Source organism: Macrosteles quadrilineatus, unplaced genomic scaffold, assembly GCF_028750875.1.
Source record: "Macrosteles quadrilineatus isolate MER2022 unplaced genomic scaffold, UCM_ALF_1.0 Scaffold_3__2_contigs__length_128488019, whole genome shotgun sequence".
Taxonomy (NCBI): domain Eukaryota; kingdom Metazoa; phylum Arthropoda; class Insecta; order Hemiptera; family Cicadellidae; genus Macrosteles; species Macrosteles quadrilineatus.
Genome location: NW_026542596.1, coordinates 96,476,853 through 96,490,390, shown reverse-complemented (window position 1 = coordinate 96,490,390; position 13,538 = coordinate 96,476,853). Strand labels below are relative to the sequence as shown.

Sequence of the window (13,538 nt, the reverse complement as noted above, 5' to 3'; positions counted from 1 at the left end):
CACTTGGCCAACCAAACACTGGTCTTGTATAAGAAGACCACGGTTGTTCACCGTTTGCGGGTAAAATCAATAAAATAGAACGAATAAAAAAATCAAAGCTTTATGAGAAATTGTGACATTATAAAGAGCTCGATTGAAAATCTAACCTACTCTAACAACTTATATAACCCACTCTAATAATAAATAACGTACACCCCTTTAATTAGGAACCTAAATTATTCAATTTTCCCGTATTATTTTGAGACTGTGAATTAATTTTAAAATTCACATAAGTTTTTAAATGTGTGTTTTAGATACAGTCTTAGTATTCCCAATTATAGTTTGATACTTTTAGCCCCTCTCTAGTACTTCTTATAAGCAGAATCATTGCAATTCAATTCAATTCAATTCAATTCAATTCAATTCAATCATTTATTTTCACATAACGTTTACAAATCCAGCATAGCTGGGAAACAGGTGAAATGGTCATAAACATAAAATACATAAAACTATAATAACTACAAAATCAAATAAATACATCACCTAAAAAATCATTAACTTTATAATACGCTCTGTCAACCAGCAATTTGGCAACTTCTTTCTTGTATTTTTCAACCGATTCTAGTAATTTGATATTTTCAGGCAGTTTATTGTACAATTTTTTCCCTAGATATTGTGGAAGGGTTTCAAGTGAGGTAAGTCTGTGAATGGGCAGTTGTAAATCGTTTCGGTGTCGTGTTAAATAATTATGTGTATGGTTTTCATTCATAAAAGATCCAAGGTTTTTTTTTATCAAGATTAATGTTTGCAGGATATAAACTGACGGAAGCGTTAATATTTTCAACTCTCTAAATAATAGTTTACAGGATCGTCTGGGTTTTGAAAATGTCATAATTCTAAGGATCCTTTTTTGAATTTTAAAAATGGTCACGGCATTTGAGCAGTTGCCTCAGAACTCAATTCCATACATCATGTTTGACACAAACAAAGCATAATAAACAATCATCCTTGTCTTGAGGTCAGTAACATGCTGCAGGACAGACATCTGGAAACAGACTGTGTTAAGTTTATTAGCTAGAATTGATGTATATTTATCCCAATTTAATGTATTTTGTACCTGGATACCTAAAAATTTAGTAGATGAGGTTTCATTAATAATTTCTCCCTGAATATTAATATTTAATTCAATGTTTTCTCTATCATGAGTAGTTTTGAACCTAATAACTTGAGTTTTAGAACAATTAAGACTAAGTCCATTTGCTGTGAACCATTTGTTTAGATCCTCAAAAGTTTGGTTTATCAAATTTTGTAAATTGTTAGGGCTGTTTGATTTTAATATAGCTGTTGTATCATCAGCATATAGAACAAGCTTTGAGTTTAAATTAAAAGGCAGGTCGTTAATATAGATTAAAAACAACAAAGGTCCTGAGATAGAGCCCTGAGGTACACCACAATAGCTCATATTCCATTTCGAAAAGTTATAGATATTATCTTTAAAAATAATAGTTCTTTGAAAGCGGTTCGAAAGATAGGATTTTAACAACTTCAAAGCAAGTGGAGAGAAATTGTAAAATTTAAGCTTAGAAAATAAAATTTTATGTACAACACAGTCAAAGGCTTTTGACAAGTCACAAAACATTCCGGCAACATTTTGAGACTTATCAATGCCACAGCCGACCTCCCACAAGAAGTCAGACAGAGCCTGAGTTGTACTACGTCCTGATCTAAAACCATATTGTTCTTTCACAAAAATGTTGTTGCTTTCAAAAAAAGATGATATTTGGTCGCTAATAACTTTTTCAAATACTTTCGAGAAAGCTGGTAAAATTGAAATTGGACGGTAGTTGTCAGAATTTGATTTACTGCCATTCTTAAAAAGTGGTTTAATTTCAGCGAATTTTAGTTGATAAGGAAAAATTCCACTCTGTAAACATTGGTTTATTATGACGCTTAATGGACCCGATATAACATTGTTGGTTTTTTTTATTAGCGTTACAGGGATTTCATCCCAACCGGCTGACATTTTATTTTTTAGGGAACAAATTACTTTAGATACTTTTTCTTTTGAAATTGGTGAAAAATCAAAAATAGGTATATTATGATTGAGGTTAAAATTTCTTAACAGTACATGAGCATTGAAAAGGTTAAAGTTAGCAGAATTTGATTTTGCAATGTCAGCAAATTTGTTATTGAAGTGTTCAGCTATTTCTTTACCATTATTGATCAATTGATTATTATGTTCAATATTGGGCAAACTATATTTCTTTCTGCCCAATCCTAGTTCTGAATTTACAACTGCCCAGACAGCCTTACTTTTATCAACCGAAGTTTGAATGTATTTACTGAGAGAACGTTTCTTAGATAGTCTGCACACCGATTTAAATATCTTTTTATACATCTTACAATATTGAATAAATTGCTGGTTATTAGAAATTTTAGCCAACTTGCTTAGTTCTCTTTTGCTAGACTAATATTATGTCACCGGATGAAATCAAGTTCTGGACATAAAAACTTGTTTACACGATGATGAAAGGGAAGAGATGAATATGGTTTTGACCACACTGGACAACCCTGCATATTATACTTGTTTGAGACATCTTGCAGTTGATACAAATGAATAACTTGTAATAGTATGAATGACAAGATTTTGCATGTCTATTATTGTAAAGTGATACAACCAAATTGTATGTTAATGGTTAAGGTAATTTACTAAACAAAAATATAGGCAAGTGGCACATCAAAATGAAGCTTAGAGTGTGTAGATTAGCCGAAAATATTGGTATGGACGAATTTCTTAGGGGCTCTGTCCCACAGGCCGATTTCCAAAGGGCTACATCTAACATGCTTCTAAATTGTAAATGGATTAATTGATTTATTTTACTAAACAGCTGGTCAATGCAATTAACTGGTGTTTGTTTATTACTTGAAAACATATGTTTATTATGCTTTCTTTAGATTGAGGGTTATGTTTGGTTAAAGAAATGTTGTATAAGTTTTGTAGTATTGATACAGAGTTTAGTATAGAGTATTGATAACAGTTTCAATTGGAATTTATATAGTAAGCTACATGTAAAGAGGCTTGGCTAAAATTGAAAAATTATGGTAAAACATCTCATTGATGAAGCATACATCCTAAGTAATTGATGTTATTGCTACACCAAGGTATGTTGTCATATTCTTTTGAATCTATTGACATCAAAAGTAGGAGTTTGGAAGTAAGTAGGTTTACACTTTTAAATCAGTTAATATTTACAAATTAAATCATAGAGTTGTTGTATTTTTTAACAGCACCATTTATACACTATAATGGCTGCCTAGGTCACATTTTCTCGTTGCAAAGCACGTATCAGCTCGTATTATTTTAAAGACGACCTAAATCTAAAAACAAATGCGTTGATACGTTTTTTTTTGTTTTTTTTTTTTTTATAAAAATACCTTTACTAAGAGTGAAGGTTAGTTTATAGTTTTTTACATTGTTGGTTAAGTGTATTTTGGAAATCCTTAACAATACAATAAGCTATTAAATATTTAGGTTAACATTTAGAGGTCTGTACGGAAATCTAATTGATTCAAAGAATAATTTCCACAATAATTAATGGTGCCTACGAAATATTTATTTTTTTATTTCACATCAAATTTACAAGTTAAAAACCATCGCATACCATATCCACTTTTTCCATCTAAAAAGGAGCGTAGTAAACCTAACTATTTAAAATTAGCACGGCAATTCATATCTCTTAACTTTATGGCATTGGGAGGTCAGCCAAATCATAATAATATGGCAGAATTAGTCCTATTCTACGATAAGCTGTTTCTACTTCAACTGTAATTACTAACAAATGGGCCTTTTACAGTTATTGCTTGGTATAAATCAACTAGGTAGTGTCCAGAGTGTATTGTAATACCTTATTTTTAACATTAATGGTTTGGTAAACATTTTATATCGGTATAGGTAATATTGTTAGATAGTATCTTAAACATAAAAGGGATATTTAGAAAATAGCCAGATGGTTTCACGAAACCTACTTGGAATAATTATTAGTAACTTAAAACTGTGTAGGATTGTCAAAGTTTTCAAAAATATTATTTTTGTGTTTAGCAAAAGATAGAAGTCATAATTTAAACATAAAAATACCCCCGCCGCAGCAAACCTGCCGTCTAAGCGAATTTCCATTTGGCTGAATTAATTTTCAATCGATCTATTTAAATAACATTAGGTTTAACGAGTACCTAGGTTTGCTGCTACAAGGAAACTAATAAAATGTGTGTTTTAAGTAAAATAATTATTGCTTAGTAGAAAATGAATATATTTGCCAAGTTTGATCAAAAGATATCCATAAACAAGCAAACTACAACATTTTACAATATTCTCCATAAGAATAAATGGGGATTTTAAATTTACAATTTTTTTAGTTTTCTCCGTAACTAATAACCGTACAAAAACACTTTGATATACTGAATTGTTTGTTTTTTTAAGCTCTTTAAGAAGGTTTAGAGAAAAATTGGGAAATTTTGTGTTTTGGGGGTCAAAAGTGAGAAAAACCAATTTTTACCCCATAAAACCCCGTTCCCATGGTCCGATCATGCTGGATCGCGAACTCATTCAAGTTTATCCCGCCTTACACCTTCAAACCAAATTTCATCAAAATTGGATAAAAATTACTCAAGTTATCGTGTTCACGGACACATATATATATAAATCTATATATATATATATATATATATATATATATACATATATAAAAATTTGATCGAATGGTGTTTTTGGCCTCTGGGGACATCAAAATGAAAAAGTAAATCGGTCCCGGGCCTAAGTCTTACCATGAGACCTACGGTAATAGCTACTTCCCTATAGGGAAATTCGCTAATACTCAAAGGATGTTGGTTAAAGAGAAAATTTGGACAAAAATAGTTGAACAACTTTAAAGTACTTTGTCGGATAGTCACGAGATAGTTTCTAAAAAAAAAATTACATTGAAATATTTGTTTAGTTGTTTTTTTATCGCTGAGGTATAATAACGGTTTATAACATTAATTAACAATTCAGTCTCGTGATTTCGTTAAGTTTTCAGATAAATAGCCTACTACAGCAAACATGTTCAAAGTAAAAATCAATTTTGTTTGGCCCATATAACCACCCTCTCATTAAATAACAGATCTAAACAACAAACTTATCACCTTTTACAAATTTTTAAACTTACTCATAATTTCAAATGTGAGTACCGACTATAATTCGGCCGGTTAGAAAGCGACCTCCTCCAGCATTGGTTTAGCATTAGCGCGCAGGTCGTTTTCTAAGCGGCCGAACTATAGTTTAAGTTCAACATGAATCTAAATGTTATTAGATATATTTTATTATAACAGTTCGTAAAATGGATAACAGTTGCAAAATTTTGTAAGATTTAGGAAATATGGAAAGCATTAGTTAGAAAGGTTTGATAAGAATTACTGTACGGCGAGACAAATCACTCGCATTTTCATTATCACAAAGGTCAAGCTAGAGTAATCTGCAATATTTTTCTAACAATATTTGTGTTTGATTCCTTTACAAAATTCTTATCAGACTGACTTACCGTTTCTGCGGCTCAGTGAAGAGGTTCCTGTAGGCGGTGCTGAGTAGACCAAACGCTACGATGAACAGAAGTAACTCCCGGTAGATCAGCTTGTAAAGGGAGTAAAGGAATGGGTGGTTTTAAGCGATACAATTTTCACTACCAAGAAACACATAAAAGTCCAATGAAGGTAGTGCTATGTAACTATTGACATTGAGGGATGCATAAAACAACCCCTTGAATGGGAAGATAAAGAACGTATTGACACGGCGGAGTGATCATAAAGATACGTTTGGAGACGAAAAGTTAACAAACTGTCGAACAACAATGATGGGCGTTTCGTACAACTATGACTACAGGGCGAAACTTTATTACATACTTTGTACTTTTTGTGCAGCCAATAATCAAAGCATTACTGTACATTTACGTTTAATAATATTTTTTAATGTTTGTTTTTCTTTCTATAAAAATAAGCTAAAATTCAGTTATAGCTTTTATGACTAATAGATAAATTCCGTTTTAGCTTTTATGTCAATTAAATAGTGCAAAAGAATAAATTATAGTAATTCAAATCAAAATCTAAGTTAATTTACACACTAAGATTAGATCAAGTGACATGGTATACACTACGTTATGAAAAATCTTCAAGAATATCTGATGAAAGTGCCAAACAAAGCTAAATTAAATATGTGCGTTCATATTTATATATCAATTCAGTTATTAGAATAAATATTGCAGCAACCTCTGTGTTCATATTTAGTTTGGGAATTAAAATGGTGTATTCTTTTATTTTTGTCCAGTTTGTTTGAACGCTTTTGAATTTTTTACTTCGGAACAGTAGATCGATGAACAGTACAAACCCTGTTTTTTATCACTATTTACAATGATGGTCAACATATTACAAGAAAGCATAGTTAATTAAAAGTCCAATGACAAATGGCATCTGGGTCCGTAATCGTCTACGCTTGGTATCGAACCAGCGACGTTCAGCTTTAGAGGCCACCGATAACCAACCACTTGGCCAACCAAATACTAGTCTTGTATAAGAAGACCACGGTTGTTCACCGTTTGCGGGTAAAATCAATAAAATAGAACGAATAAAAAAAATCAAAGCTTTATGAGAAACTAGCAGAGTACCCGTCCTTCGTACGGGGTTGGAATATAAGTATAAAATGCTTATTGCAGTTATACTCAAGCTTTGCAATTGCAATGGGTGGAGGACACAGTTTGATAAAATTTGCTTTTTTTAAATTTACAGTATTCTATAGTATTACACATCTACCATAGCCATAATGTTCTACCATTTTACCTAAACAATAGAGAAAAATAAATTATCAATTCGCAAAATATCACAAATTATTCATGAAATGAAAAACATATACATAACTGTAAACAATCCTACTTTGACAGTTCTCATTGCGAATCACAGTTTTTGTTGCTGCTTAGTTCAAATTAGCTGTTTTCATAAATGCAAAAAAAATATAGTGCTGCACCCTGTTGGTAAATCTTATAACTTTTTAATGCTTTTCCATATCATAGAACCAACTTTTTTAGTTGAAACAGCTGACTAAATTCTTTAATTCCCTTTAAATATGAATACTCATAAGGTTAACATGGGGAATTACAGAGCCACTGGGGCGGAGCCCGAAAGGATTTTTGAGATAAGAATATGCCTATATGTTAATCGGGAATGTAAGCTATCATCATGCCAAATTTCAGCCCAATCCGTCCAGTGGTTTATGCGTGATTGAACTTCAAACAAACAAACAAACAAACAAACAAACAAACAAACAAACAAACACACAAACTTTCACATTTATAATATTAGTAAGATTGTGACATTATAATGAGCTCGATTGAAAATCTAACCTACTCTAATAACTTTTATAACCCACTCTAATAATAAATAACGTACACCCTTTTAATTAGGAACCTAAATTATTCAATTTTCCCGTATTATTTAGAGAATGTGAATTAATTTAAAAATTCACATAAGTCTTTAGATGTGTGTTTTACATACAGTCTTACTATTTTTCCCAACTATAATTTGATACTTTTAGCCCCTCTCTAGTACTTATTATAAGCAGAATCATTGCTAGACTAATATTATGTCACCGGATGAAATCACGTTCTGGACGTAAAAACTTGTTTACACGATGATGAAAGGGAAGGGATGAATATGGTTTTGACCACACTGGACAACCCTGCATATTATACTTGTTTGAGAACTCTTGCAGTTGATACAAATGAATAACTTGTAATAGTATGAATGAGAGATTACGACAAGATTTTGCATGTCTATTCTTGTAAAGTGTTACATTCAAATTGTATGTATACCGTGTAGGTAATTTACCAAATAAAAATATAGGCATGTGGCACATCAAATTGAAGCTTAGAGTGTGTAGATTTGCCGAAAATATTGGTATGAACGAATTTCTTAGGGGCTCTGCCCCACAGGCCGATTTCCAAAGGGCTATACGTTTAACATGCTTCCAAAGTGTAAATGATTTGATTTAATTTATTTATTTTACTAAACAGCTGGTCAATGCAACTCTTTATTGATAAAGATGTTTATTATGATGCTTTCATTAGTTTGAGGGTTATGTTTGGTTAAAGAAAGGTTGTATAAGTTTTTTAGTCTTGATATTGAGTTTAGTATAGAGTATTACAGTTAGTATACAGTTTCAATTACAATTTATATAGTAAGCTACATGTAAAGAGGCTTGGCTAAAATTGAAAAATTATGGTAAAACATCTCATTGATGAAGCATACATCTTAAGTAATTGATGTTATTGCTACACTAAGGTATGTTGTCATATTCTTTTGAATCTATTGACATCAAAAGTAGGAGTTTGGAAGTAAGTAGATTTACACTTTTAAATCAGTTAATATTTATAAATTAAATCATATAGTTGTTGTATTTTTAACAGCACCATTTATACACTAAAATGGCTGCCTAGGTAACATTTTCTTCCCGTAGCAAAGCACGTGTATATCAGCTCGTATTATTTTAAAGACGACCTGAATCTAAAAACAAATGCGTCGATATGTTTTTTTATGTTTTTTTTATATAAATACCTTCACTAAGAGTGAAGGTTAGTTTATAGTTATTACATTGTTGGTTGTGTATTTTGGAAAACGCTTAACAATACATTAAGCTACTAAATATTTAGGTTAACATTTAGAGGTCTGTGTGGAAATCTAATTGATTCTTAGAATAATTTCCACAATTAATGGATGCCTACAAAATATTTATTTTTTTATTTCACATCAAATTTACAAGTTAAAAAATATCGCATACTGTATCCTTTTTTGCCATCTAAAAAGGAGCGTAGTAAACCTAAGCATTTAAAATTAGCACGGCAGTTCATATCTCTTAACTTTATGGCATTGGGATGTAGCCAAATCATAATAACATGGCAGAATTAGTTCTATTCTACGATAAGCTGTTTCTACTTTAACTGTACAATTACTAACAAATGGGCCTTTTACAGTTATTCCTTGGTATAAATAATCAACTAGGTAGTGTCCAGAGTGTATTGTTTAATACCTTATTTTTAACATTAATTGTTTGGTAAACATTTTATATCGGTATAGGTAATATTGTTAGATAGTATCTTAAACATAAAAGGGATATTTAGAAAATAGCCAGATGGTTTCACGAAACCTACTTGGAATAGCTATTAAAACTTAAAACTATGTAGGATTGTCAAAGTTTTCAAAAATATTATTTTGTGTTTTGCAAAAGATAGAAGTCATAATTTAAATATAAAAAAACTCAAAGTATGTTGGTTAAAGATAAAATTAACGGCGGACAAAAATAGCTGAACAACTTTAAAGTACTTTGTCGGATAGTCAAGAGATAGTTTCTAAAAAATAAATTAGGCTATATTGAAATATTTGTTTAGGCCTAGTTGTTTTTTATTTATTTATTTTTATTTTTATTTATTATACCTGAGGTATAATAAAGGTTTATGACATTAATTAACGATCGAGTCTCGTGATTTCGTTAAGATTTCAGATAAATAGCCTACGACCTACAGCAAACATTTTTAAAGGGTGGTAAAATCAATTTCGTTTGGCCCTTATAACCACCCTCTCAGTAAATGACAAATCTAAACAGCAAGCTTATCACCTTTTACAAATTTTAAAACTTACTCATCATTTCAAATGTGAGTACCAACTAGGTTTTAGTGTAATTTATATCTAAATAATATTAGATGTTGTATTAAAAGTTCGTAAATTTGATAAAGTTTGATAAATGTTGTAAGATTAAGGAAATATGGGAAGCATTAGTTAGAAAGGTTTGATAATAATTACTGGCGAGACAAAAGACTCGCATTTTCATTATCACAAAGGTCAAGCTAGAGTAATCTGCAATATTTTTCTAACAATATTTGTGTTTGATTCCTTTACAAACTTCTTATCAGACTGACTTACCGTTTCTGCGGCTCAGTGAAGAGGTTCCTGTAGGCGGTGCTGAGGAGACCGAACGCTACGATGAACAGTAGTAACTCCCGGTAGATCAACTTGTACAGCGACCCTCTCCACATGAACAACAACCGTGTGAACCCCCCGGAGGTGGAGGACGCCACCTCGTACTGGTAACTGACCGTCATCCTCGGGAGTCCCTGTCCGCATGGGGTGTGGACCGAAGAGGAAGTCTGACTCTAGAGGAGTCACACAACACGGAGCAACTCACTCTCTTACTATAGCGACATTTGCAATTGAACGTACAAGATTCTCACGCAGTTTCTTAAGGAGTTTCTGTCCGCATGGTGTTTGGAGTGAGGAGGATGTCCAATTCTAGAGTAGTCGCCAAAACAGAGGAACCCTTCTATAGCAAGTTTCGTAACTGAACATACAAGTTGCTCACGATTTCATGCAGTAGTTTCGTAGTTACAGAAGTGAGTAGAATATCTGGTTTCGATTCTAAAAAGAGATGGAGTTTCTTCTTAATATTGATACATATATTCACAAAAGAGCGTTTTTATACACACTTTCCTAGCAAGCCGCACTATCAGTATGATTCACTAGGATGGAGTTAAAAAGTCGTTGCTCTTGTAGAACATCTATGTAAAAACATTCAACTAAAGTTCTTGAGAATGGCTTGGTCACAACACAATTTTCTTCCTACAATAACTCACGAACTGAAAACAATCTCAACAAGGTAAAATTAATAAGTGTGCTACTTTCAACTTCTTTTAACGAATTTCCACCTACGAAATATTTTAATTGAACCCCGTGTGCGATTTGGTCACGTCATCTAAGAGATTTCACTGATCTATCGGACATGCCTTGACCGAATGTCTTCCACCTTCTCTCACTCACTGAACGTCACACTCAACGCGCCGCCGCCGGTAGACTGGACCTCTGGACACTTAGTCACACTGCCACACTCTCTTACTACTGTGTGTCCGACTCTGTTCTGGCACACCACTTGACCTGCTGCCAATCTATTCTTCCTCCACAAAATGTGTCTGTACATATCAAAACTATATTTTGCCGTACGTTTGAAGAAGCGTATCTAGCTGTTGGATTTGTGTACTCCTACGAATTTAAAGGTGCTGTTTCGTTATGGAAAAAAGTGCTAGGTGAAATATTATATGTGAATAATAGATACTTAAAATTAAGATGATTTGATAAATTTCACTTTTTTAAATATGTGATATATTTTGAATCTCACAAAACAGTGGGTGATTTAAAAAAAACCGTAGGTGTTAGATGAGTAAATACATAGCCTACTCATGTTGCAGAAAACCTAATGTTTATACACATTTTCTAGTGTTTTGTGCATGTCTAAAGAGTCATAATTGGAATCTAAATTGAACTAAACTAGAAAATATTTGTTAATCAGGAGTCTGGGACTGGCTATTTTACCATAGATAAAACATACTTCCTTAGGTTTTACTTACCACCAAAAACGCCAGGAGTCAGCAGTAATAAAATAAACTAAAAATGCACTTGTCACATGATTCTAGAAACTTAGCAAACTTCCACATAATTTGGATTTTATTCAAACTGGTTTGTTATACAAGAAATACTGTTTTAGATTAAAGCGTAAAATTGGCTTAATGGTTACAACTTGTATTTGCTGATTCGGTGGACATAACAAATGTTTTGGTATTTGGATCAAATTTTCAAGTCTACAACTATTTAAAGAAAATTTTGCCAAATAGAAAATTCCATGCAAAGTATAAATAAGCCTGTTTTAATACAGTAGATTTATTCTCCGAAAGGATGACATGAAAGACGACGTTGTGCTGTGTTCTGCATAACGGCAGTCAGAAGGCAGAAAATGAAATTGGTAAATGCAACATTTTTTTTCGTTAAATCAAAAGGGAAAGACTATTGTTTTTTACTTTTATTTTTAATATGCAAATTAATGTCAAAAATTAATTTTAAGGATACAAACCCGGTCATTATCATCATATCGGGCTGATTCGCCAACTCGTACAGATGGTGACAAATTGGTTTGCTTTTGTTCTTTTGTGTATATTCTTTCTAGTCGAACTGTAAACCCGAATTGGCATTCAACTAAAACAAGTGTTCAGTAAAGTCAATAAGGTTACGTCTAAAGACAGAATACCTACCCTACAGCCTTAATTATTCTTAAATAGTTAATGTTAGGTAATACAATTTTGCCTGTGTTTTTAATGTGTTTATCACCCTTATACATTTCGCAAGCATCGTTGGCATCTTAACTTACTTGGTAATGCTTCTCGTAACAATATAATTTTAGGTGATGGTCAAAACCAGAAATTTCGAATCTCGAAACCAAAACCGAAACTTAAAAAATCGAATCCCGAATCTCGAATCTCAAAACCTGAACGCGAAACCTTTTAGTTACCTGGTCAAGTTGTTAAAAATACAGGTACTATAATGATAACATTTTAATAATGTTTTTGCGATCAAAACTTAAAGGGATTTAACTCCTGATCCAGACATAATGACATAAATGTGATGGATAAACTTCAAACCCAAAATAACAAATTTCTTTTATAAACAACAAAGTTAACATTAAAATAAATGAAGTTCTTGACATTAAAATAAACATGAATATTACATTAATTAGAACATTTAGTGGTGAATATTGTTTAAAAAATTACACTGTTTTTGTTGTTTAAATTATAATGTTTATAAAATTTTTAATATTGCTATGAAACTGAATTGTAAGCTGTTCCAGTATCTAGGGTGCCTTTTGCAGTTCAGTTCAGAATACAATTTACTTGTTTCATTAGTATTAATGGAGATGTGTTTTCTCCATTGCTACCAGCTTGTGTGTAAACAACAGGGTTGTTATAAACAATAATAATGACATAATAAAAAAAATGGCATTTAAAAAAATAAAATTGCCAAATCTTCCAATTTCGAAACTTTTGAATCTGGAAACTCGCCTATCGAATCTCGAAACCGAAACTGTTCCAAAGTTTTGATGGTTTTGACATTTGAGACTTGGATTTGACACATCACTATTAGGTACCATGCTTTTTAGTCAAGTCAAAGGTGCAACACTTTTAATACAGCTTTGGAATATATTAAATCTCGTTCACTAACAAACCATCGATCAGAGAATAAAACGGTTACTGTGTTCAAGAGAGAAATCTTCTTACGTCTTTACCACTTACTCTTCGCAGCATCTCTTGTCCCAATTACAGTATTCAAATAAAGTGTCTTATTTGTAATTAGGTGCCTGTGTTAATACTTCGCTACGTGTGATCAGGCGAATGCAAATAAAACAATTGATGTTATCATTGTTACGCACAATTAGGACCATCGTCGATGATACAATTAAATGAAGTTGTGGTTATTCTTTTTTAGCATGCTGGCGAATCGATATCTAACTTACAAACACGCTCCACGACATTGAAGAAAGTCCTTGTAGACAAAATAACAAAATGGTAATATTTCTACGTGGTACTCCTCGATGGTCTAATATATATTTGTTAAAATTGTCAGCTAATTGAGTTCTTCTTGGTAAAGACAACCAGATTCCTAATTTTTGT

General features: G+C 32.0%; 1 protein-coding gene across 1 annotated transcript in view; it reads right to left on the bottom strand.

Moving 5' to 3' along the window:
* LOC128990347 (bestrophin-3-like) overlaps positions 1-10,879 on the bottom strand; it is a 48,196-nt gene extending 37,317 nt beyond the window's left edge. The window contains exon 1 of the mRNA XM_054412690.1: positions 9,973-10,879. Coding sequence (XP_054268665.1) covers positions 9,973-10,151 — 179 coding nt within the window. The 5' untranslated portion in view covers positions 10,152-10,879. The remainder of the gene's footprint in view (positions 1-9,972) is intronic.
* Between the last annotated feature and the right edge of the window lie 2,659 nt (positions 10,880-13,538).